This window comes from Dermacentor silvarum, chromosome 8, assembly GCF_013339745.2.
Source record: "Dermacentor silvarum isolate Dsil-2018 chromosome 8, BIME_Dsil_1.4, whole genome shotgun sequence".
Classification (NCBI taxonomy): domain Eukaryota; kingdom Metazoa; phylum Arthropoda; class Arachnida; order Ixodida; family Ixodidae; genus Dermacentor; species Dermacentor silvarum.
This window is the reverse complement of record NC_051161.1, coordinates 171,831,612-171,858,636: the sequence shown is the minus strand read 5'-3', so window position 1 is coordinate 171,858,636 and position 27,025 is coordinate 171,831,612. Positions and strand designations below refer to the sequence as shown.

General features: G+C 48.5%; 1 protein-coding gene across 3 annotated transcripts in view; it reads right to left on the bottom strand.

Moving 5' to 3' along the window:
• LOC119461843 (MAP kinase-activated protein kinase 2) overlaps positions 1-27,025 on the bottom strand; it is a 329,640-nt gene that overhangs the window by 69,039 nt on the left and 233,576 nt on the right. For all 3 annotated transcript variants that reach the window (XM_049672746.1, XM_049672747.1, XM_037723215.2), the window contains exon 8: positions 21,295-21,380. In XM_049672746.1, coding sequence (XP_049528703.1) covers positions 21,295-21,380 — 86 coding nt within the window. The remainder of the gene's footprint in view (positions 1-21,294; positions 21,381-27,025) is intronic.

Here is a 27,025-nt window from a genome sequence, read left to right as displayed (position 1 = left end):
GTGCGCCTTCTTCTGTCGTGCACATCGCTCCGGGGGGAAGGTAGGGAGGACATTTCAGAAGAAAATTACTAACTGTACAATTTTCCTTTGCGTCAGAATTTGAATGCCAGATGACAAAAGATGTCTGGGCATGTTCATGTTCCAATCAAAGATACTGGTGCACAGAAGAAGCTGTATTCTAAAGCCTCAGGTTAGACAATTTTGCTTGCTGGAACGAATTGTAAAACAGGCTATGCAGACTACACAGACCCTATTGGCTTGTGCCATCGTTTTTGCACACGTAGTAGCCAAGGTATGGTGGCTCAAATAATACCTGCCGGTGAGTCACTGCCACAGCAAAGCACCACGTCCCTCACATCACACGAACATGTCCCCGCGTGTTGTCAGAACGCAGGGTGAGAAGCCCCAACAAAACGCTAATTGCAATGAAACAGGGCTGGCTCGTTTATGCGCAATGACCACTCCATTAGTTCAGATGCAGAAACAATGTTCTGCTGTGTGTGCGGTGCTGCAGCTTAACGCCGGAGGCAGCCAGACATGGTGCTGCGAGAACCGGAGGCCGCAGCTAAGCAAAAACTTCGACAAAACCCTGTAATTCAAGAGTGCGAAGAGGACGCACACATCGTGCCCACCATGAGCATGCCGCAGTATGAGAACACGAAGTCAACGCAAGTTGACAACGCCGACAAGACCCTGTAGTTCTAGCCGATGCTCCTCGCAGCCATCGAATTTTCTCTGTTCATGTGTCTACACATGCCACACCACGCGTGTTCACTTAGTAAGCTTACGTTTACTTGCATTCATAGTGCCGCTACAGCTACGAGTCTTACACTTCGTGTAATATTCTAAAATGTTGCTATCGCATTCATTGCTTCACCCTTATGACGAAACGGATCTTTTTTTTTCACAATCTAGCCTTCATATTCCAGATTACGTTCCAGCAACATTTTCATTATGTCGGTGCTTAGCGAGTCCTGTACACATGAGCAGCCCCCATTTTCAACAGGCAGCAGGTATGCAAGCAAGTGCACCAATGAAAGATCAAGGCACCAGAGGGTGTTGTCCTGCATAAAGCTACAATATCCAAGCAGTTGAACAGCATACATCCCGACTGTGCTCATCAATAAGGCAGCTTGAAGACAGACGTGTATGAAGCAACAGTTGTATGTCAACATCTGTGCACTACTAAGTGATGCGAGTGGCGTGGTGCAATGCGATATCCCTGCGTGTAAAAACAAAAAAGAAGCAAAGGATTCATGACGAAAAAAGCGTGAAGAAATTCCCGTGGAAAGCAGCATCACAAGTACCAAGAAAGAAGCTTTTACCATAAATCGCGTCGCGTGGCACGAATGCGACATTCTTGAGGTATCGAAATCTATGGCGAACTCGCACCACTGTCACACAGGCACGTTGGATTGCAATCGAGTCTGATCCAGATAGGATGTTTCTACACGGGCACTTTTAACTATGATCGTGGACAAAAATTTCAACAAGGTTCGGTCGAGCAGCAGGGGTCAGCAGAGGTTTTGCAGTCCGAGTCGTCAACGCAGCCTCACCTCCGGGGGCTGCATTGCTTAGTTTCCCGAGAAGCGGCCCGCGTAGGACGGGGACGAGGGACGTCGAGGTGTAGGCGAGCGGGACTGACGGCGTTGCGGCGAGGGCGAGCGGCTAGTGGTGTTTCCCCGAGAGGGAAGGCCGGCATGGTATGGTTCAGAAAGGGGCGACAGAGACCGAGGGTCTCGGTTGAAGCGGCGATCAGCGTATGGTCGAGGCGAGGAGTACCAGCGGCTACTACGGCAGTGGCGGGAGATGTGACCGACCCGGGAGCAAGCAAAGCAAATCGGCCTGTCATCCGGTGTTCGCCACTCAGATGGGTTCCGATATCGACTCGGGAACAACTGGCGAGGTGCAGCAGAGGCAATGACAGCAGTGGTAGGGGTGGGACGTTGGCGGACGGCAGACTGGATGTCCATGTTGGCAATTTCTTGGCGGACAACAGCTTGTATGAGCGAGATGGTCATGTTGTCGTGCGTATGGGGACAGTGAGAACTTGGAGCCATAGCCTCAAGTTCGCGGCGGATGACCTGTGTCAAGCTTGGCGTGGCAGGCGGATGTGATGCCGGAGGGTCGTTGCAGGAGGAAGTGGCAGCCGTATTGGGAACTCGGTCGAAGCGTTGTACGATGCGTTTGCTCTTCGCTTGCTCAAAATTCCGGCATTCCTTTATGACGGATTCAACCGTTGAGCAGTTCCTGCGAAGCAGGAGGTTGAACGCATCGTCTGCGATGCCCTTCAAGATGTGTCCAACCCTATCGGCCTCTAGCATGTCCGCGTCCGCTTTACGGCAGAGAGCCAGAACGTCTTGAATATACGAGACGTATGATTCGATTGGTGTCTGGACACGAGACGCTAGCTCTTGCTTGGCCTCCATTTGACGTCCCACAGGCCTTCCGAAAAGATCGCGTAGCTTTTCCTTGCAGGAGTCCCAGCTTGTAATTTCGGTTTCATGCGTCTCGAACCATACCTTCGCGGTTCCTCCCAAGTAAAAGATAAGGTTGGCCAGCAAATGTGTTGCATTCCACTTGTTGTGCTTACCGACGCGCTCATACGACGTCAGCCAGTCTTCGACGTCGACCTTGCCAGTGCCAGTGAAGATTCCCGGGTGACGTAGCTGGGTTAGTACCACTTCCGCCGGTGTCTGAGCGGCGGAGGCAGCGTCAGCGTCGGAGGCAGCGTCAGTAGCCATAACAGCGGAACCGATGTGACGCCCGCTGCGAAGATCCAGGGCCGGCTTGTGGCGAGATTACCCCGCACCTCCACCAAAATGTTACGGGGAGAAAATATATGTATTTACAATATATACAGAGGGTTGTAGCTCTGTGGCCAGGGTGACACCATCTACTGAGCTCCGAGACACTTCAGCCTCTTCTTCCCCAACCAACGTCATTTTGTCCACAGCGGTACAAACTTGTACGTGACAATATTATAGACCTCATGGGCTTTGGCATTTCAGTACCGGTCATATTAATAGCGCACAGCTTTAATGGTAGAATATTTACGTTATATATTTGTATATTCCTCAATATTTTTCAGCCCACTGACGTTATGCTAAATGCAGATTTTATCTAGTGCATGATTTTCCCAGAAACGCTGTTGTTTATGAAGCTGCTCCCGAGTGGTTTTAGAGGCAGGATAGTTTTTTGGTGCCTCAGAGTGATTTCCATGCAGCTGCTTTATTACTTGTTGAATAAAAAAACACAGCTGCTTGAAAGACGATAACATTTTTTTAATGATCTCGAGGGAGAGACAATTTTACCGAATGTTTGGAGAAGTGACCTGGCCAAGGGGTTTGACTTGAAATGTCTGGATTATTACTCGCGCCAACGGATAACTAGATTAAGTTATGGAAATATTACGTTCTCTGGATGAAGTATCTAGGCTAGTCCCTCGATGGCACTTTAAGAGGCCTTCAGATAGCCGTGTCGAAACAATATTTAGCATTGTAAAGCCTAGGACGTAGTCATTTCGTGATTGACAGCTGGAAGGGAATAATTCGTACCATTTTCTAAATTACCGAGGTCATGAACCTGCAAATGTTTTTCAAAATATATGTCAGTGCATATAAACTCAGATCACCTGCGAAGGAAACCAGCAGTCGGCGAAGCCAAAGCGAGCATAGCGGAGTGTTTCTACCTTTTTTTTTGTAAGTTGTGGTGTTAAATTCTTCGGAATTGGTTGTGTAATCATTCATGAAAGAAATAATTGATTAGAAGGTTCGATCACAGTCCACATGACACCTGCAGTAATACAGGACGTACTACGTCCGCCGCTATGGAGGAAGGTGGCGCTCGTCAACACTCTGGAGAACACTAGACATAAATACCCAGAAAAGTTGAAGATTGGACAGCCGTCGCCGTAGCTCAGCTGGTAGTGCACCGGACGCGAAATTCGGAGGTCGGATCCCACCGGCGGCGCATGGTTGTTTTTTCTTCTACTTTCTAATCAATTATTTCTTTCATAAATGATTCGACAATCAATTTCGAAGTATTTAACACCACAACTTAAAAAAAAAAATAGAAACACTCCCCTATGCGTGCCTTCGTTTCGCCAAGAGACGGTTTCTTTCATGTGTATGTCATAATGAGAACCTAAGATCCCTCCCCTCGTTTGCAGATCAGCTGTAGCAAGTCAAGGCTCGCATGAAAAGGCATTTCTCTGACTCCATCCTTACATGACGCTAGATATCATAAGAGCACTAGCTTGGCTCGCAACGGAGAGAGGCGGCCTGCTAATGGTGCCGACGAAAGATGAAAACACAAGCAAAGCGTCATTCCGAGGCGCACTTCCCTGGCGACGGCCCGAGGGGCCAATCATCACTCAGAAAAGCGCCGATTCGAGAGGCGGGAGAGGAGGGCGTGCGAGGGTCTTCGGCGCGGCGGCAGAGTTCTAAGAATGTCGGTAGTTTCAAATTATCAAAGAACTTTAGGTGCCGCAGCACAGCGTCGCCCCCCCCCCCCTCCCTTCTTTCCTTCCCATATCCCCACAGCCTTTCGCACCACGGAAGACGCGTTTGCTCTCCGTCGTACGTTCGCTCTCCATGATAGCGCACGTCCCCCGCGCGCTTTTACTCGCCCATATGGGGTGCGGCGACGATTTTATTGCCTTTGGACTTTATACGGAACCTCACGGCGACTACGATGGCGACGGCAGAAATCCGCTTGAAGTGTCCATATAGAGTGGAATCTCAATGATACGAATCTCACGGGGTCACGAAAAACATTCGTATTAGCAGAAATTCATATCATTGAAACACAATTAAAACTAGCTAAATTGAAAAGTCAGAAGTGAACCTAGCTGGTTCCTTGCGGGAAAACCCTAATGAAAAGTTTTTGAAAGAATTGTCTAACCACATTTTGTAATTATGTTTCAAATTCACTGTATGTTGTTTTGAGCTAGTAGTGTCTGGTGTATCCACTCTTGCTATGTCTCGTGTATCGAGACAGCAGTATCTGTAAATAAATAAATAAAGACGTCGAGCATGAGTCCAAGGGCGATAAAACCGTCGCCGTGCGCCGTATGTGCGAGTGAAAGCGCGGGAGACACGCGCCTTCACGGAGAGCGAACGCAGAGCAGAGAGCAAGCGCGACTTCTGTTGCGCGAAAGGCTGTGGGGGTATAGGAGTGAGGGAGGGGGGGGGGGCGACGCTGTGCGGCACCAAATGCGTATCTTGTACTCTGCTTTGCGCCTGTGCTGGCTGTCGGTGTTGTCGCGCGCACCGTATCTTGAAAGCGATCTCCACACGTATGCGCTGTGCTTACGCTGCTTAGTTTCCGTTGAAGCGATAGACCGCATGAACTTTCGCTCGCTGTGGCGGCCGCGCTTCCCCACATCTGCGTGAGGAAAAGCACGAAAGGAAAAGCATAAAAGCAACAAAAGTGCCACCGCTTCTAACTTCGCGCCCAGTGCCGGCCTCCGCGTTGCTCGGCGCCGTGTCCGAGCCTCCGCACCAAAAGAGAAAGGAAGAAAGCACATGACTGCGCGCTGTTTTCTTTCGCGGCCGTTGGTGGTGCGGCGTTTATTCGTATGAATCGACGCGGGTCGAAAATCGATTCGTAACAATCGTTCTCTGACACGTTACAAAGTAACGGGGCTCGGCCGGGACCTGAGAAAAATTTGTATCATCCGGAAATTCGTATTAGCCGTGATCGTATCATCGAGATTCCACTGTAATTGCTATCGCAATAAAACATGATAAACACACACCGGTAGCAAGGAGCAGAAGCTTTGTCTGCCTCTCATTTCAACTCGTCTCCGAAACTTGTGGTTACGACACCTCGAACACTAAAACTAAATCTGCGGGAGGCAGTACACAATGCCATGCCATCTCAGCTCACCCAGTCTTCTTTGCACATGCTGCAGATTACTTCTAAAAAAGGGTGTGCAGACTGAGTAAGTCAAGTGCAGTCACAGCCACACTAGTGACATGTATACATGTTTATCTTTCACTGGTGGCCGCTTTCCACCGGCTAACAAATGTTAAACGTTATCGCGACGCGGACTTCCCGCGCGTGCGCCGATCCACGCTTCGTGAGATGTCTCGCGTGGTTCGGAGCGGGGCACCGGTATGGATGAACACGGATCGTTCGAACGCGCCACCGTTCGCGTGACCGTACACGTGAACGACTAGGCAATGGTGTCATAGCATGGGGCGAACGTATTCGCTCGCTATCGGGTCGCGGTGAGTTGGACTTCCTTGATTTGTCGCGCGCCCGTGTGAATGTTCTATTGGTTGTAATTCAGCTAGTGTGCATTGGTGTATGAAAGGCGCAATAAATGCCCTTGTGATTGTTTGCACTACTGTGTTGTCGTTCCTTTGTCCCAAGAGCATGTGTGAGACCCCACAGCTTTTGGAATACATAGTGGTGAGTTTTATTCAGGAATTCGTTATTAAAAACAATATTTTGTCTCCTCATCAGCACGGCTTTCGAAAGGGTCTATCTACAACCACACAGCTTATTTCGACGGTACACGAGATATCGAGCGTACTTGACCAGTCCAGTCAAATTGACATTCTGTTTTTAGACTTATCGAAAGCCTTCGATAGAGTGCCTCATGGAAAATTATTGTATAAGAGTGTATAGGGTTACCTTTGTACATTATTCAGTGGATTGCCTCGTACCTAGCCGATAGAAAGCAGTTTGTGGAAATTGATCATTGTCCGTCTAGAGCGCTGCCTGTTACCTCGGGCGTTCCACAAGGGAGTGTTTTAGGTCCGCTATTGTTTCTCCTTTATGTTAATGATTTGGTGGATGTAGTGCCTTATGATGTATCCATAAGAATGTTTGCTGATGATTGTGCTGTTTTTAAGAAAATATCATCCACAAATGATAATTTCTTATTGCAAAAAGCTCTTTTGGCAATCGATGATTGCTGTATGCGTTGGGGTATGGCATTGAATTCGGAAAAAACTGTACTTTTACGTGTCACAAAGAAAAAATGTCCTAGTTCTTTTTCTTATGAACTCCATAACCAGCCTGTATCAGAAGTTTCCAAATATAAGTACTTAGGCGTGACTCTAACTAATAAGCTTGCTTGGTCAGAGCATATATTGGACATTGTTTCATCAGCCCTGCGGAAGCTATGGTTCCTTAAAAGAAAACTTAAACATGCTCCAGTCAGTACCAAAATGTTAGCTTACAATACATGTATTCGGTCAAAACTAGAGTATGCTGCCGAAGTTTGGGATCCTCATTTTAAGAAAGATGTTATGCAACTCGAAAGAGTCCAAAGCAAGGCAATCAGATTTATTTTGGGGAGATATAGAAGGCAAGATTCGCCATCCTTATTGATGCAGAAGTACCATGTACCGACTCTCGAGGCTCGCCGGAAAATTAGTCGTCTTGGTTTTCTTCAAAACTGTCGTGCAGGGAAAACTAAGTTAATACTTCCAAATTGTATAAAACCTTTAACTACAAGGACAACTAGACATAGCCATGAATACTCTTTATCGCCAATTTTCGCTAGAATCGATGCACACAAGTACTCTTTTTTCCCACGAACGGTGTCTGAATGGAATTCTTTGCCCCGAAAGGTTTTTGAATCTGCCGATTTTATCAATGAACTCGAGTCTCACATTGTAAGCTTCGATGGTTGAACATTGTTACGGTCTTTGTGTTCTCTTGATTTTTGTTGTTGTTTATCTTCGTTACATTGTATTTATCCTTTGTAACCCCTCCTGCTAGGGCCAAATTACTGGCCTGCAGTATTGTGTAAATAAATAAATAAAATACTAACATTATACTGTACTACTGTTTAGTGTGTAGTTATGCCGCGTTCCCACAAGATACATATGAATGAGGTTTCACTGAACATATTCGGCATGGTGTTTCCAAGATGCATACTTGTGAAAAATAACACCCAGTGTCTTTGCCCACGGGTTAAATTTTAACTTTGCTTAGATTCAGCAAGTGAAACATTTTGCCAGAGAAAGGAAGAGCGTTTGTTTTAGAGCAATTTATGCACACTAAATTTTCCACTGTCCAAGCATGTGATTTATTTAATGTGTCTTTGCCGATGCAATCTTGCTATCGGCATTTGTCCCTGAAAAAAAAAAAGTTCTTGTCCTTAGCATAAATTGCATATCATACTGACCTGTACACTCTTACAATGTGAATTATAATGGTAAATAAACAAAAGTTGACTGAGTATACTGCCCCGAGGAACACCGCACCAAGTTCTTTCTAGCACAGATAATTGCATTTTTATAAACATGCATTGGTAACAATCAAATAACTCTCTAATATCTCCAATACAGCACCCCAAATTCCATAGCAATCTAACTTTTGCAATACTGGCAGAGAGTTTATGGTATCGAAAGCCTTGAAAAAATACATGTACAGTTGCTGACTGATAATTCAGACTCAATGGGGACAGCCAAAAGGCACGAATAATCGGGAGTTCGAAATATCGGATTCAGCAGAAAATGCATGAATTTATTTAACAAGTGGACAAAAAAGGTATGCTGCATTCTAGGATTGTCACTTTTGTGTATACGTTCAATTTCGCGTGACTAGTGAAAGACTCATCCGTGTCTACGAGCGATGGCACTCCTTAGCACAATGCCAAACACACTATATTTCGCATGACTAGCATAAGATGCATAGGCGTCTATGAGCAATGGTGTTCTTGGAATAGTGCCAAGCATGCTATCTGATCAAAGTACAGAAACGCGTATTGTTGATGGCATCCGGTGATGGTCACGTGAAATATTGTGAAAGCGAAATTATCTTAGAAAGTGATTGTCCGAGAATAACGCCAAAGTTTGTCAACATGTTCCTACGCGCACATACGCTTGCCATTGGTTTAGACAGTCTGCGGCTGCGATTTTCTAGTCAGGCATGCCTTTTATGCTATTCATTTTCACTTTTTGTTTGTGCTTCGTCAGTAGTCAACGATGCTCCGTCTGCATTGTCCACGGGTGAGCCGGCCATGAACGGTGGAGTAAGAGTAGAATGGAACTCGCACCACAAATCGCGTAAATCACAAATTCTACCTTCAAGACACTAAGGCTCGGGTTGTCCTGTGGTTTGGGCGCGGTCAGCGGCTATTAAATTGATTAGGCTTCACTAGTTTCGGTTTTGAGTTGCCAGCGTCGTATCAAAACGATAATATTGCTATTTTTGCTCGACTCGGTAGCCAAATTAGCACATGGCTGTTGCGAGTGTGAGTCATAGTCTGAATTGGTGCACTGTAAGGTGAGGGAAATTTCGGTCACCCTAAGTTTATGGGGCCAGTGGCGGTGCCACAGAACTGTCCGATTAATCAAGCATGTCTGAATTATCAGTGCGCAAATTATTCGTCGGCGACTGCAACGACTAATGTAGTTTTTTTTTGTCTTGATATAGGTTAGGAGTCATTTTTTTTTAATAAAGTTAAGCGCTTTGTGTTGATAGACGGGGTCTAAATCTATACTGCGGCAATGTAATAAGAGAGTCTTCATTCAAAAATTTAGATAGTCTAATTAATATAATTTTTTTGAAGTCCTTTTGAATATATTGGGAATATTCAAGGTTATTTTTCTTCCTCTTGATATATTACGATAACTTCAGCAGTTTTCATAAGCCGACGCAAGGTGGGGTCCCTGAAACGGTTGCAGACACAGTGAAACAATAAGGGAACTACGGACGATTACCCCCTTCCCTAGCTAAGCTACTGGCTCTGCATCAAGATGTGACATTGTGTCGTCTACTTTCGGTTGTCTTGCAGGGTTCGTACAGGTTTCCAAGAAAAAAATTCAAGGTCTTTTAAAGACCTTTCCAAAAATTTTAATATTTAATACGGTAATTCATACATGTTACATTTTATTGGACAGAACAAAGGAAAGTGACTTCACTTAGTGCACGTACAGTTTCATTCGACTAGATGAAATTCTGAAGCTCAGGGCAGGTCTTTCAGTTTCTTTTATATTTGCGTCTTAATACTGCTGAGTTCTTCTGCCTTCGCTTTTGCTGTCTTTCTCAAGCTGTTTGATTTCACCACATGCGTGATGTCACCAGTTCTCTCAGCCTTTTCTGCATATCCATCTGCAGAGGCCATTACATCGGCAACAACTGCCTCAAGCTTCTTTTTCTTTGTCTGCAACCCTTCAACTTCTTCCGTGATCGTGCACCTTTTTGTCGCCTTTGAGTTTTCTTGGTATCGTTTCTTTTCCGATTCCAAGTGTGCACCGTAATGCTGCCTCACTGCAGACACAGCTATTCCGAGTTCTTTTGTTATAGGAACATTCAAAATTCCACCTGCCCTGTCCACTGCATCAAATATGTATGACAAATGTATGACGGGTTTGTCTACGGAGATCTGGCAGTTGACACTGAACCCCCGTTCGACAGTTGCTTGCCCATGGCTCAAAACAAGCAACAGCCTGACTGCTTTCCACAGCTCTTTGTAGGAGGGATTGAAGCTCAGGAGGTCATGAAAAAACTCATCCAGCCTGCTCTCAAACAGGCGAAGCTCGTGCTTTACCTCTTGCAGTAGATCAGTGTATTCTGCGCTTACACATTCCCGTTGGCTGTCACTGAGTCTTCCTGCCACAGTCAAGACATCCAACACCTTCCTTAGGCCCACAAGGCACTCATCCGGCTTCGAACACATGAGCCGGGGGTCTAGAGAGGCCAGGTTTCTAACCATTGATGATTTACGGGGACTTCGTTCCAACATTTTCTTGGTCACAGCTGCCAAAAATAGTTTAGACTCCATTCTGAATTGAAATGTATCCTTCGCACTTGCCCTTGAATCTTTCAGTGCTTGTTCACATTTGGGGCCGATATCCACTTTTTCAAGCGGAGTGTGGTTATCAGGGTTGTCAACGTCTATCCTGAACAAACCACCAATCCCTGCCAATGAAGACAACACTGAAGCCTTCATGAATTTCACAAGGAGCTTCTGCACAACACTCTTGTCGGGAACCGAGGGGTCGCAGCGGAGCGCCAGAACAAGAGGACCAGCTCAGCAGGCTTTCAGAACGGACTAGCGCATGCCGTGCTTGCGCCGCTGGCACGCGCTGCCCAACTTTATTTTTCTCGTCAGTCGCAGCCGGCCCCTAGGCGCTGGCCGAGAGCACCGACCTTAGCGGGGTCCCCGCTTAGCAGCGTCGGTGGGCGCTACAGAGCCCCCCGCCCAGACGAAACAGCGAAATGTACTCGTCCACGAGGCAGAGATGAGGCTGTCTTGGTGTCAAGCAGATCGACAGGTGCGCCGGCGACATCCGCGGGGAGCTCCTTGGGAGGCGTTTCGACTTCTTCGCGACCATTCAATAGGATGGTGGCGGACTTCTGCGTCTTGTGGAGGACACGGTACATTAGTCGTAGGAGGGTGTAAGAGGCGCGCGCCTTTATAGCATCTCGTCGGAGGAACACCTGGGACGAGGACTCAAGGTCCGGGTGCACAAAGTGCTGCGGTCCGATGATCGAGGCGGTACGGGGCGCAGTTGCTGAATGCAGTCCTGTAGGCGTTGGAGGCACTGTAGCGGCTGGGGCAAGGGGGCAGACGGAATGAACAAGTCTCCAGGAAGCCACAGGGGTGCGCCGCAGACGAGTTCGGCAGCTGAACAGCCAAGGTCGCGACGAAGGACGGCATGTAGGCCGAGAAGAACCATAGGAAGGTGGTCGACCCAGTGCTCTCAATCCAGGCGCGCAGTGAGTGCAGCCTTGAGCTGGTGATGGAGCCGCTCAACCATGCCATTGGCACAGGGATGATATGCAGTGGTACGGCAGTGCTTAGTGCCAAGCAGGTGGCTGAGCGAAGTGAACAGTGTGCAGTCAAATTGCCGGCCGCGATCAGTTGTCACAATGCTGGGGCAGCCGAAGCAGGCAACCCATGCTGAAACGAAGGCTTTGGCGACCGTTTCCGCAGTGATGTCCGGAATGGGCACGGCTTCGGGCCAACGGGTGAAGCGGTCAATCATTGTGAGAATGTAGCGACAGTCGTGAGCGTGAGGAAGTGGTCCAACCAAATCAAGATGCACATGGTCAAAACTGCAGCCAGGGGGCAAGAACGACTGCATGGGAGTCTTCGTGTGGCGGGTAACTTTGGCGGTCTGGCATGCGAGGCACGATTTGCGAAAATTGGTGTTAATGCTTGGCCAGACATACCACCGTGTAACGAGGTGCTGCGTGGCTCGGATGCTGGGATGGCAAATATCATGAAGTGATTGGAACACCGCACGACGGAAGGCAGCTGGAATGACGGGGCGAGGTGTAGCCGCTGACACGTCGCACCAGAGGGAGCCAGGCACAAACGGGTGAGGAACGAGTTGTAGATGGCGGGAACGGGGATGGTCACGCAGCGCTTGCAGCTCGGGGTCTTCCATCTGCGCACGAGCTAGACCTTCCCAATCCACAGTCGATGTAGAAGTGCCGAGGGAGGTGATGCGTGAAAGTGCGTCAGCTGCCTCGTCGGTGCCTTTGATGTGCCGGATATCCGTTGTGAACTCTGATATATAGGCCAGTTGACGAACTTCACGTGCGATGTACTTTGAAGAGTTTGTACAGAAGACATACAGCAGAGGCTTATGATCTGTTAGAATATAAAATGGCTGGCCCTCCAAAAAGTGCCGAAAGTGCTGGATGGTGGAGTAGATGGCGAGTAGCTCACGGCCAAAAACACTGTAGCGAGTCTTGGCAGGTTGGAGCTTCCGAGAGAAGAAACCCAGTGGGTGCACTCGGAGTTGACTTTCTGCTGGAGAACAGCGCCGATAGCCACACTGGAAGCATCCACCATGATGCAGGTTGGCACGTTAGTTCTCGAGTGTATGAGAAGTACTGCATCGGCGATGGCTTGCTTAGCAGCCCTGAAAGCAGCGTCAGCTTCGAGAGACCAGGAAATCGTAGATGAGGAGCCCTTGGTCGTGCGAAGAAGGTCAGTCAGTGGGTGTAGAAGCTCAGCGCAGTGCGGAATAAAACGCCGGGAGAAATTCTTTAGGCCGAGGAACTCACGCAGCTGGCGTAGGGTAGTGGGTGCTAGGAAATCTTTCACGGCCTGGACGTGAGAGGGCAACGGACGAATTCCCAGCTCCGAGATGTGGTGGCCCAGAAACTCGAGCTCGGAACATCTAAATACACATTTCTGGGGGTTGACAACCAGGACAAATTGTTGAAGGCGTTCAAAGAGTTCCCGGAGGTGACACTCATGATCTTGTGGATTGGGACTCGCAACGAGGATGTCGTCGATGTAGGAAAATACAGCCGGGAGGCCACGCGTTACCTCGGCAATGAATCGTTCGAACGTTTGAGCTGCGTTGCGTAACCCAAAGGGCATGCGCACATACTCAAACAGGCCGAAGGGTGTAGTAATGGCTGTCTTTGAGATATCGGCAGGCTCAACGGGAATTAGGTGATAGGCCTTGACAAGGTCCACCTTACTAAAGATTTTGCATCCTTCCAAATGGCCTGTGAAATCTTGGATGTGTGGAAGGGGGTAGCTATCGTGGACCGTGTGAGCGCCCGGTAGTCACCGCACGGACGCCAGTCACCCGGTTCTTTCTTGGGCGCCAGATGAAGCGGGGAGACCCAACTGCTGGACGAAGGGCGAATAATACCTAGCTGGAGCATGTGCTCGAATTCCCGTTTAGCAATGTCCAGACACTCACCGAAGAGGTGGCGCGGACAGGCTGCGACGGGTGGACCTAGCGTGACAATGTGGTGGGTGACGCTGTGCTTGGGTGGCTGATTTAAATTGCAGAGCCTCGTCACCTCAGGGAAGTCTTCGAGGATACGAGCATACGGGCATGATGGGATCAGAGTGCAGATGCCGGTGGGAGCGACAGCCGACAGAACGCCAGGGATCGAGAGGAGCTTCTTGTCAATCAGGTGATGGCGGCGCATGCTGACGTCAAGGTCGAAATGAGTCAGGAAGTCGGAACCGAGGACAGGCCGATGGACATCGGCCACGATGAAGACCCACCGGAACGTGCGCCGCAGGCCAAGGTCGAGAGTGAGGGACCGCAGATCATACGTGGCGACGGAGGTAGAGTTTGCCGGGCGGAGTGTTTTGTCCAGGTGACTTAGAAGCGCGGTCACGCTTGGAGGACGGCAGTACACTGACCTCGGCACCCATGTCTACAAGGAATCGCAGGCCAGAAATGCGATCCATGACTATGAAAAGGCGGCCGGGTTGTAAGGCGAGGTCACATGCCGCCGTCAGTGATCTCGCGGTGCGTTTCCTGACCATTCGCATGGGTACTTGCACTGACGGGCGCAGTGCTGCAAAGTGCGATGGTACCAGCAGATAGTACCAGCGTCGACGACTGCGCGAGCGGCGATTGGTCGGGGAAGAGGGACGGCAGCTGGGACATGAGGTGGAGCCGCGCTGGTCATGGGAGGACGTCCGAAAGGCGTCAGTGGAAACGGCGAGCTGGTCGATCTGGGACTCTAAGCAGGCCATCATTGAGGACTGTGGCGTTGAAGAGAGGGCGGCAACTGAAGGAGAAGTCGCGCCGTGGACTCGATCAGCAAGCTGGGCGAGGCGGTCAAGGGTCAAGTCCTCTATAGCGGCCAAGACAAGACGGGTGGACTGTGATAAGCGCTGCAGGAAGAGCTCCCTCAACAGCGCACTGTTCGAGTCGACGTTGCTTGTGCCCAGGAGCTGTTGCATGCTGTTGAGCAGCTGGGAAGGGCGGCGATCTCCAAAGTCCTCGGAGGTGAGCAACTGCTGGAGGCACGCGCTCTCAGACGCCGTGGTGCATTCTAAAATACTCTGCTTCAGTTGCTGGTACGGGGCATCACTCACAGGTGCAGCAATAACGTCCGCCACTTCTTGAGCCACCTCAGGAGACAGGTTGCAAAGTAAGTGGCGAAACCGCGAAGTCTCTGAGGTGATGTGGTGCAGATCGAAGATGGCTTCGACCTGGGCGAACCAAACCTGCGGGTTCTAGCACCAGAACATGGGCAGGCAGAGCTGTAGAGCTGCGACGTCCCGTGGGCACGAGGTAGCGTCAGGCGGAAGGTTACCTGAGGGCGGGAGGTTGCTGGGGTCGGTCATCTCTTAGGCCGGAGTCACCACTGTCGGGAACTGAGGAGTTGCAGCGGAGCGCCAAAACAAGAGGACCAGCTCAGCAGGCTTTCAGAACTAACTAGCGCGTGCCATGCTTGCGCCGCTGCATGCGCCGCCCAACTTTATTTTTTTCATCAGTCGCAGCCGGCCCCAAGGCGCCGGCAGAGAGCGCTGACCTTAGCGTCCCCGCTTAGCAGCGTCAGTGAGCGCTACCCTCTCAAGGTCTCTAGCAAGAAAGAAGAACATTGGCTTGTCGGACTGGTAGTCTTTCAAGAATGGCTGAAGAATGGAAGCAACACTGAGAGCAATGTTCAGTTTTACCAGCGTCAAGGAATCGCGACAAAAGCTGTACACATTTTCAAATGATGCACACTTTGGTAAGCTCACCTGCTTACTCCTTGCAGATTCCACATATTTCTTTATCTCATTCCAAAGAAGCAAAGCTCTTTCAATGACAATTGTGTTTTCCACCCATCAATGAGACAGAAACTGTAGTGGAAATTTTTCCTGGTTAGTCACAGTTGAAAAATCTTCCCTTCGTGCTGGTGAGTCTCGAAAGAGGGCACTCAGGCTTGACAGCAGAACGTCAATGCCCCACTTGCTGGCTCCTACGCCTGCCCTGTAGGCATTGTGGATGGTATGAAGGCCACACGTCCCCAAGTCAACTGCAACAACTTTTTTCTCCGCAGAAAAACGATTTAGCCACGTCGCTGTCGGGAAACATCCGCTTGAACAAGTCACCGGTTTGTGCGGATGATCTGTACGAGTAGTGGGAGGTAATCACTTTCATTGCCCACAGAATTTCTGCATCGGTAACCACCTCGTGTGACTTGCAGGCGCTGTTTAGATGACTCGCCTGCGATGGAGCCAACCCGTGGCGATGGAGCCAACCCGTGGCGATGGAGCCAACCCAGTGGACCGCTCGCTTGTGCTTGGTGCCAGGTAGTTCAGTATAGAGTTTCCAGCTGCCATTTGCACAATTCCACAGTGCTTTTTGCATGGCTTCTGAGAGAAGATTCACCCATAGAAGCGATGTCGAAGGTCTTTCTGCAGGATGTGCATTTTGCGCGGAGGGAGTCTGACGTATCCGGCGCAACCCGAAGTTTGTAATCGTCGTTGTTGAGCCAAGTGCTTTGGAATTTACATTTCCCAGGCATTATTCTGAACCATGCGCACCACAACCGAAATGGGAAAAAAAGCAAACAAAGCGTCGACGGCACCGGAGCGCACACGCAGATACACAAAGCACAATGTGGCTGTACCTGTTTTTAGTGGGTTGCCAATAAATCCAGCCCAAGGCGAACACCCAAAAAAGTGAAATACTATCAAATTCCACTGTTAAGATTCATGTAACTGCTTTTTCGTCACAAATAAACATGATGGCACAATTTGTATTCTTCCCGAGGAGGTCGAGACGCTCTAGCCTCATTGTGGAGAGCAACTTATGGCTTTTGGCCAACCCCGAAGTCGAAGCAGCAAGCCAGAGGGAAAAAAAAGAAGTGCACACGGACGCACGCTCGCTTCTTCCTCGAGCAGGAAGTTTGACTTCGCGGTCCCAGCCTTGTGGAAAGCAATTAAGTTTGCCGGGACCACCCTCAACCGCCATATAATGTGAGTCGCACTGTCGGACCCAGTGAAAACCCCAAGAATTCAAGAGTTTTCAAGGACGGAAAAGAAATTCCAGGACTTTCAAGGCCTTGAAAACGGAACTTTCAATTTCAAGGGTTTTCAAGGATTTCAAGGACCTGTGCGCACCCTGTCTTGGAGTCAGCGTGCGAAGCCTCTCCAATCTATCTACTAGCGAGGGGTTCTCGAGCATGTTGGTCAGCGCACGTCTCTTCACTACCACGCACTACCAGTGAGTTCGTCACCAACAAATCATCCGTCCATAGATGTGCAGCCCGTGCTCTTCACCCTCGAAAGCTTTGCACTGAGTCAAAGCGAAATTAATGTTTGCCACAACCACTACGAACGAAACCACTGCTGCTATCGACGCGATCATAGATGGCGACTACACAGTTTTGAAGGCAAGTGGCTGACGCGCACACCAAGTCAAGACAAAACTACTGTTTGCCATAAACACTGAGGATGAAACTGTGGTGCATGTACATCATGTACGATTTACGCTGATGACTATGGTGATGCGGACTCCGCTACTTTGTTTTGGTTGGACGCTAGCACCAGTTTTTGCTCTCTTGTGTTGCACATTTGCAGCGTTAAGCGCTCACCGAGCTATCGTACTAGAACCAAGTGTGTTGCGCTGCTCCGTGCATTTTCTTCTTTAAATACTCAGACGTATAATTCAGCGTGCACGCTAGCAGCATTCATCTACAAACGGGAGAAATGCTTAACAAAACACTATTATGCATTATTTTTTCTCTTAACCCTTTGCGGTCCGTTGTCGGGCAGAGCCTGACAAATAAATATCCTGTGAGTTTTTATTCCACAGTTTGTGGTTTCCTTCGCGGCGCCACAAACTGGCAAAATAGTTGCAGACCAGAACAGCCGGAAAGTGGGTAAAAGTTTCGGACCACAAAGGGTTAAGAAAGTCATCCAGCACTGCTCTTTATGACGAGGACACAGAAACACATGACAGGACGGGCACTGATCTCTCATGTTTTTCTTTGTCCTCGTCATAAAAAGTAGCACTGGATTACTTTCTTAAGGGGAAATGTGTATAGGGGTAAGTAACAGCCTCCAAGATTCAAGTGCAAAAGCTTAGGCACGCTGTCTGTTTTCGGAGGCTGGGTGGTTACAAGCTGCTGGCATTTACTGCACAGTTTGCGCATTTCTGTTATGCACTGTGACGTGCTTTTTGAAACTTGGGCATGGGTAAATGGAGATTCCTTGGATAGATTGCACCTCGTGTTCACCATCTCAGCGACTTGGCAAGCGTGGAACCAGGGAAAATTTTATCAGTGGCTTGCGGAACCCCAAGGAGGCACCTGCAGAAACCCTGGGTTCCACAGAACCTGCTTTGAGAACCCATGTGCACGATGGCCGTCGATCCCCCGCGACAGCGATGTTGCAGCACTGAGCGTGTTCAAGGAAGCAAGAAAGCAGATGTAAGATCACCAGTACAAAGTACTTACTTTACAATTGGTACACACACGAAAAACAAACAAATTAACCAAAAATGTTGCAGTCTCGCCCGAAAGGCGAAGCATCGATTACGATAGCTGTACGAAGCAAGGATAGTAGTTTAATGAGCCGTATAAAGTTGTAAACATTCGCTTACTAACTAAATGGACAAGCACAGTGTCATGCGCGCACAGATAAACATAAACACATTTCGCTTGATGACCGCCGAAACTCACTGTGAAAACGCCTGAGTGAGAAAGCGCGCCAGCAGCAGTGGGCAAATTGACCTTCGCGCTGTCTCTCATCTTGCTTCAACATGAACTAAACGTTGAAAGAACAGCGCATACGAAGCTACTGGCACTCCGCGCATGCCCCCATCGCAGATCGCTTTGCAGATGAGGCCCGCACGGGCGTGCACTTGGCCCACATCGCAGATCGATTTCAAGATATGGCAGCCCCGCTGTAAGGAGCAACCGACGTAGCAGAACACCTCTCCCTCCATTCTCCCTCTCCGTCACCCATGCCTCGCGCTTCCGGCCTGACTTCCTCCCTCGCGTGTGCTACATTGAGCCGCGATTGAAGGCTCACCCTCGAACGGTTTCACTCGCACACACAGCGTACGGCACGCAGCGACGATTTTATCGTCATTAGACTTTATACGGAACCTCACAGTGACAACGACGGCAGGAATGTGCTCGAGTATAATTGCTATTGCAATAAAAACTGCATTAACCGGAGTCGAATTAACGGAATTAACACAAGATGTTACTGCTTCACCTCAAGATAACGACCAGGAGCGTAGACGTTATGCTGTGATCCCCCCTTACCAGCATAAGGTGTCACACAATCTCAAGAACGTTGCGCAACGTTAGGTGTGAACATTGTGTTCTCCGCCTCTCAGAAAATGGCACATTTGTGTGCACGTGTAATTTTTCTTGCCATATTTTTCTTGCCGTAGGAGGCTTGCGTTTCCGTATTCCGAAGGCGTGCTTTGTCCAAAATTTCTTGTCCAATGAGCAACGATACATCACTAACCTGGGAGCTCTCAGTAATCCGAATTCTGCGTGTCAAGTGAAGACGCCGGCGTGGTTTACGAAGCAGACAACTGCAGTTGCCATCTTGCCCCTGCCACAGCAGCAACCAATGGAGAGACGCCTTCCAGCACGGCAGCCAATCGGAGGCCCGCTTTCATCGAAGGGCCCGTGTGACTACCTATCGCAGACCCGCGATTCTTTTGTGTTTGTGCGTTTGTTACAAAATGGCGACGACGGACGAATTGAGAAGTAGAACGGCGAAACTTTGAGCTTTCGAACGATACCAAGATGGCAGCGCTCAGTGGGGGGAAATACGAGATATGTCTCCATGAACTGTGGTGATTTTGCGCGATTGAAAGCTGTTTTCTCGCCCTTCCCACTGAGGAATTAAATTTTTTGTGGCCACTTTTAGTGTGTTTTCAGCCAAGTCATTTTGATACAGCGTAGATTAGGTGTTGCAGATACCAAAATGCGTGGTTTTCAAAAATCGATTTTTCTCGCGATTTTCGCGATCTGATCCCATAATTTCGCTAGTTTTAATTGTTTCGATGATACGAATTTCGGCTAATACGAATATTTTTCGTGACCCCGTGAGATTCGTATCATCGAGATTCTATTGTATATATGTCATCTTTCACCCATTAAAAGTTAGTTGTGAGTCTGTGCATGTGTTGTCTTTTTTGTCCTCCTTTGTCCCTGTTTCTAGCGTAGTTAAAATCTTCCCAATAGGAATCCATGTTATGCGAAGCATTCTGCGGGTACCTGGCTATCCAGCATAGTTTTTGGCTCTGCAATCTGATACTTGGTGGACTAACGTGTCTGTGTAAAATGAGTAGTTGTGGGTGGGCTGTGAGCATGCATATGTGTGATGACTACAGCACGACAACGACCCCGTCGAAGACGATTGTATGACAGCAACGGCATAAATTCTATGCTGTCCGTTTTGCACAAGCTTACAACGTGGTGATTGTTGAGTTCTACACAGGTAGTGGACGAGCGTAAGCGAGAGAAACACGAACTGTGAGGTCCTCAGCGATGAAATGTTATACTATTGTACGTACCATGGCTATGTCACGTGGTGTATGTTAAAACGACGGTGGCACTTGTACTCCGGCGAAGAAATGTTAAAAACATGATTAACTCAAGCGATCATGAAGTCAGTACACCGCTTTTCATAGTGCAGTCTCACATCAAAGCGCAAGCTGTCACAAGGAAAGAAGATGAAGTGGCAAGAGGCACTGAGTGTTTCAGAGCTGGCTGGCTTTAAAACAAGAGAAGCATGTGTGCGATTGTGGTTATGGAGCTTCTGGGCTCGACGGACATCGCGGCGACACTTCACAGCGAGGCAAGACCGAGGAATGCTTCGCATGAAAATAAAGTAAAAGACAAAAAATGAACAGCCACTGGAAAAAGTCAGCAAGAGTTGACCGCCTATCTGCCATTTCTTACTGTACGTGTAAATGTAGTGTCATGGTCGTTATTTTCTGGCTTCCGTATGCCAGAAACCATCCCTAGAATTGACAGTCCAGGTGCTAGACTCTGGAGTGTTAAAGCACCAACAAAGGTGGCCAACCAACATGATTTGAGTGAATTAGCAGAAAGACCAGTTTGCCGTGCCATTGCTGAAGCTGACAAAACTTCTAGAAAGGAAAAAGTGCACAATTGAGGAAGACCTGAAATATGTGCTCGTGGTAATATGTAAGAATTATGCCTGCACCGAAAAACAAAAGTGGGATATCTTTACATATGTACACATCTTAGTTGGCGATTTTCCCTTATATTAGAAACTGAGGTCATACTGCATGTTGACACAAGGTCACTTTCTGAAATAAAATTTAACGCAGATTGCTATTGTGGACTCAGAATTTTCTTTTTTTTAATATTTAGAAAGTAAGATGTTTCAGGAAAATATAGATAAACAATATTGTCACTGTCCTTTCATGAATCTTTGTATTGAAAACAGATAATGAACGAGAATAACTAGTGTGGCCCAGAAAGTGACCTCCCGAGAAAGGCATGCTAAGAGCCAATTTTGAAATGACCCTCGGAACGAGCCACAAGTATTCACATAAGGGACACAGCAGGGCTGTGCCACTTGAGAAATGGCTACGAGCAGACTCGATGCACACTGACCGCAATCCACTTGTTAACCAGCACTTCTTCAATGCTGAGCCGCTGGGTGGGGTCAGTCCTCAGCAGGCCCTTGATCAGGTCCTTTGCTGCAAGGAGGAGAAATATTATTTTAGGCTATAACACCACAATGACCAGCTCATCAAGAGGGATGCGCCACCTTTTCAAAGTCTGCTTTGCACAAGAACACACATTCTTCGGCAAAATCAGCTGATTCGTGCCTGAAAACCTTAGTCAAAGATCGATGGATTGTAGCAAGACTGGAGTATGTGGAGGCAGGAGACATTCAAAAACTGCAAATCGTCACGTTGCCGTGATGGTGCAAAAATTAGACTGTAGCACAATGACGAGTCGCAAAACTAATTCTTTGTTGGGCAAGCCTGTGCCCACAAAAACAAGTTACACTTGGGCAGAACAATAGTAATGGGCACATGCATCGATCGTCGAAATCTGATCTACAGGTAAGATGCGTCGGCTACTTATACATACTCGTTGAAGGTTCCAGCGTAATCGCTCATGCTTGCGTACTTTTCGAAAAGTACAACACTATTCGCATTGCGCATGCAATCAGATTGCATAAGGTTCGGCAACAACATCAACAAAAGATATAACCAGTGATCACATTCGAGGAACTTCCAATACAGAAAGGTACATCTTGCACAGCATGATAACACTGTAACAAAGATTGGCCGGGTGAAAAACGTTCACCAAAAACATATGCAATTTATATGCATGCCAATATTGTCATAGTCTCCGGATGTTCAGCATGTCATCCAAACCCTGGTTGCTGAACCACTGTTCCCCAACCGCGTTGCTTTCTTACGCTCCTGTTGGCAGGAACCAAAGCCCTTGCCATTTCTGCTTGATGATTCATTGGCATCCCCTTTGAAACGGGGGAGGTCACCTAGCCTGCTTGAGTTAATCAGGTATGCTGCACATGTTGTTCATTCTAGCCTCAAATAGCAAAACACTGCCGTTTGTGTCACCCCATTTCTTGCTGAACTGCTAGAGTGACTTAGTCAGAGAGAACATTACCAGCCCACAGCAAGGAAATTGAAAGCAGCGACCAGGGATTTGGAGCCGGCTGACATGCAGCTAACACCACTGTTGGTTATGCAGGTCCTTATTGCAATCGGATCAGCGATCCTGCTTGGCGTGGATGGTGAGCGGGCACTGCTCCCACTGTCGCCGAAATCGTCTTCATCAAGTGAAATCGGATGGGTGACGGCAACAACCAAGTTCAACAGTGGATTGCCAGTTATCACCGGCTTACATCACCGTTTGGATGAGGCACTCGTTGACGACGAACTACCAGTCTCTGCTGAGCATCGAGGACCACGTGACCTCAACTGAACCTACTTAAACACACAGCACTTTGGCTTCGTGGAATTTGGAGCCGGAACGCTGGCTGACATGCAGCTAACACAACTGTTGGCTATGCAGGTTAGTACTTACTATCCAATGAAACTACAGTGTAGACCGCTTATAACGTAAGTCGCCGGAGTCGCGAATATCTGCGCTATAAGCGTTACCGCATTATAACCAAAACAACGATTTTCAAGCGCTGCATGTATGCAAAACATGTAGACCAAGCATATAGACAGGCTTTGTACTATTGCGCGCACATTGTGATTACGTTTTCGTCAGGGAGCAGGCGAAAACATAATCGCGATGTAGCCGGTGCTCTTCAAGCTCGACAGCTTTGCACCGAGTCAAAACGAAACAGCTGTTTGCCGCAACCACTACAGAAAAAACCGTGACCGCTAACGACATGATAATGAACGGCGACTTTGCGGTGCTGAAGGCACGCACACGACGCACGCACTGAGTCTGGACGAATTAACTACCACTCGCTGCAACAAATGCAGTCGAAACCGCGGTCGCTATCTATGTGATCATCGATGGCGACTACGCAGTTTTTTAGGCACGCAGCCGACGCGCGTACCGAGTAAAAACGAAACTACTGTTTGCCGCAACCGCTGCGGAGAAAACGGCAGCTGTTAAAAACGCGATCGTCGATGACGACTACGCAGTTACGAAAGCCCGCGGCCAATGCAGTGTTATACGCGGCGGTAAATGCAAGAATACAGGCTTTAAAGACACAAATAAGCTCGAAGCATTCCGGCGTTGCTGTCATTCACGTCCGATTTCAACTGATGGCTGTGGCAATGCGGACTCTGTCGCTTCGTTTTGGTTGGACGCTAGCGCCGTTCTTGCTCTTTTGCGTTCCACATTTGCGGCGCTCCTCGCTCACGAGCTCCGAAAGTAGTCCGGATTAACCGATGTGCAGCCAAATAAGTCCGAATTAACGAGAGTTTGATTGCATTGAATAATGCATACGCCAGCCGGCAGCACGCATCTTTTTGAGAAGCGTGCTTGCTGCCGCACTTGTCAGCGAGCTTTTCCCACGGAAGCCGCATTATAACCGGTATTTCGTCTCACGTGGCTGCACTGTAAGCGGTATGCGTATACATGGAGTGCTACGGGAAAATTAACGGGAGTCTGAAAAGACCGTACTATATCCGGTCCTGCACTATAAGCGGTTACGTTATAAGTGGTCTATACTGTACATGGTCCGCTATGTGCGTTGCCGGCTCCTCCCATGATAAGTGCTACTGCGCACCGTCACAGACAAATGTGTACGCAATTGTCTTGTCAAAATTTCTGCCTCTTTGTGAATCGAGTGTTGTACTTGATTCTTCTTTTGTTGCTATGGCGCGATGTCGAGCTTTATCCTGGACCTCTCACTGAAGCAGCAATGGAGGTACTCAAAAGTTTACAGACTGGTCAGGCATGAGCAAGCTAGATACCATAGATACCAGGTTAGCCAAGCACGAGGCTATGCTGGCGGAAGTAAACGGTAGGCTTGTTGTAATTGAGGAACAGGTTGAAACGGTAAATAAATTAGTGTCCAAACAAGCAAATGCAATAAGATCACTCGAACAACAAGTATCTGCCGTGCGAAACAAAAACGTCGATCTTGAAAACAGTAGTCGCAGGCTTAATCTTGTCTTCTATGAAATAGATGACGGAAACCGTTCTGAAACGTGGATTCAGTCAGAAAACTTGGTTAAAATTATTTGCAAAGCTAACCTGGGGATCAAACTGAATTCGATACAAAGGGCACACCGTGTGGGTCGTTACAGGTTCAAAAGGCCAGTCTTAGTAAATTTTTCTTCATATAAGGAAAAACAGGACGTCCTGTCAAATTTGAACTAGGTGGTCTGTACAATGATCCAACAGCATACGAGGAGTTACCAGGTAGGGCGACTGAGCACCAAATTGAGTCAACATCGTTGGTATCTAGCATAAATGACTTAAGAGTGAATTAATAAAAACACACCTCCACTTGTACGGGTGTCCTGTAGTGTGACCCCTGTTCAAGGGGTCACCCTACAGTGTGGATCAGGATTATTTATCGAGACCCGAAAAGTACGCAAGCATCTGTGGGAATACACAAAAGATAAAAAAGCAGACAGCAATAATAAGGTAAAGCTAAACTTCTACAAACATGTTATTAACGGAAAGACCTTCACGTGGGACAAAGAAAAAAAAAAGAAATTGTTCCATTCAGGAAACAATGATGCAATAAAAAGGAAATGAAACAAGTATGCCGTGACCTCGTTGCTGTTGTATTAAACTGTAGCAGTATAATGTAGTAAACTGTAGGGATGTGTGGCCAATGCGGCAGGCGAAGAATAGGAACGGAGCTATTCACACGCTATAAACGTTGGAACGTGGCCAACGGCGCCAGACACGCTGGTTGCATCGTTTTGTTGGAGTACAGACGCTGGTTGTTCGCCACCGTGACGCAACCGCATTGTAACCGGTATTTTGCCTCCCGCAACTGCACTATAAGCGATATGCGTATACAGTGGAATCTCGATGATACGAATCTCACGGGGTCACGAAAAATATTCGTATTAGCCAAAATTCGTATCATCGAAACATAATTAAAACTAGCTAAATTAAAGAGTAAGAGGTGAACTCACTCAGGCACACGTATGTAAAAAGCATTTACAGTATAGACCACTTATACCATAGCCGTTTATAGTGCAGAACTGGCTACAACGCGGCCTTTTCCGACTCCCGTTTACCCTCCCATAGAACTCCATGTATACGCATACTGCTTACAGTGCAGCAGCGTGAGACAAAACTCCGGTTATAATGCGGCTTACGCGGGAAAATCACGCCGACAAGGGCAGTAGCGAGCACGCTTCTCAACGAGGTGCGCCCACCGATGGGAGAGGAGATCAATGAGGGCGATGCTCAAGAGGAGCATGAGACGTGGAGCATGAGTCCAAGGGCAATATAATTGTCGTCGCGCGCCGTATGTGCGAGTGAAAGCGCGCGGGGTACGCGCGTCTTCACAGAGAGCGAACACAAAGCGGAGAGCAAATGCGACTTCCGTTGCGCGAAAGGCCGTGGGAGTATGGGAGGGAGAGAGGGAAGGAGAGGGGGTGACGCTGTGCTGCAGCACCAAATGGGTATTTTGCAACCGGGCGCAAAGGTAACTGGCGATGCAATCTCCCACGTGAAAGGAGCAAAGCGAGAATGCAGCGCAGGAGGGAGGGGGGGCTTCTACTGGGCCAACAAATATGTTCTTGTACTTTGCGCCTGTGCCGGCTGTCAGTGTTGTCGCGCGCACCGTATCTTGAAAGCGATCTCCACGCGGCTCTGACCTTTGTATGCGCTGTGCTTACGCTGCTCAGTTTCCGTTGAAGCGATAGACCGCACGAACCTTTGCTCGCTGCGGCGGCCGCGCTTCCCCACGTCTGCGTGGGGAAAAGCACAAAAGGAAAAGCACAAGAGCAACAAAAGCGCCACCGCTTCAAACTCTTCGCGCCCAGTTGCGGCAAACGCGCTGTCCGGCGCTGCGTCCACGCCTCCGCACCAAAAGAGAAAGGGAGAAAATGCGTGACTGCGTGCTGTTCTCTTTCGCGCCCGTCGGTGGCTCGGCGTTTATTCGTATGAACCGACGCGGGTCGAAAATCTATTCGTAACAACCGTTCTCTAGCACGTTGCAAAGCAATGGGGCTCGGCCGGGACCACAGAAAAATTTGTATCATCTTGAAATTCATATTAGCCGTGATGCTCAAGCCGTATGAGCCGTGAGCTCAAGAGTGCTTTGCTGTACAAGGGGAAGGAATGGCTGACACGACCCCCCGTGCACCTGTTTGTTGATGTTAGCGTTTAATGCCGCAAGAAAACCAAAATCTTCTGTAACTGCTCAATCGGTTTAAGGACAGCTTCTCCTCAACTTCTCAATTGAGCTAAACGCCGCTGACTGAACACTGCATTGTCACGAAGGAGACATGACAAGACCCACGTGACAGAACTCGTATTATGCGGCTCAAAAAGAATGTGAGGCAGTACAAAGCAGGTCAAGAAAGTGCTAGAGGATGGTGCAATCCAGCCTTCAAGAAGGCCTTGAAGAGCCTGTGGTACTCGTAAAGAATGGTAGCTTGCAGCTTTGTATTGATTATTGCAAGCGTTACACAGAGAGATGGCTCGAGGTGTAACGAGGTGGCTCGATTGGCTGTAGAAGTCCGGCTGGCCTTGTCGGCGGTGTTTCGCGTCGCTGCCAGTCTTGGCATGTCCTTACGTAATGGGCGACGTCGGCAGAGAGGCGAGGCCAGTAGTATTTTTCTTGTATCCTCGCAAGAGTGCGGGAAAAACCGAGATGTCCAGCCGTTGGGTCGTCATGGAGAGCTTGCAGAACCTCTGGACGCAA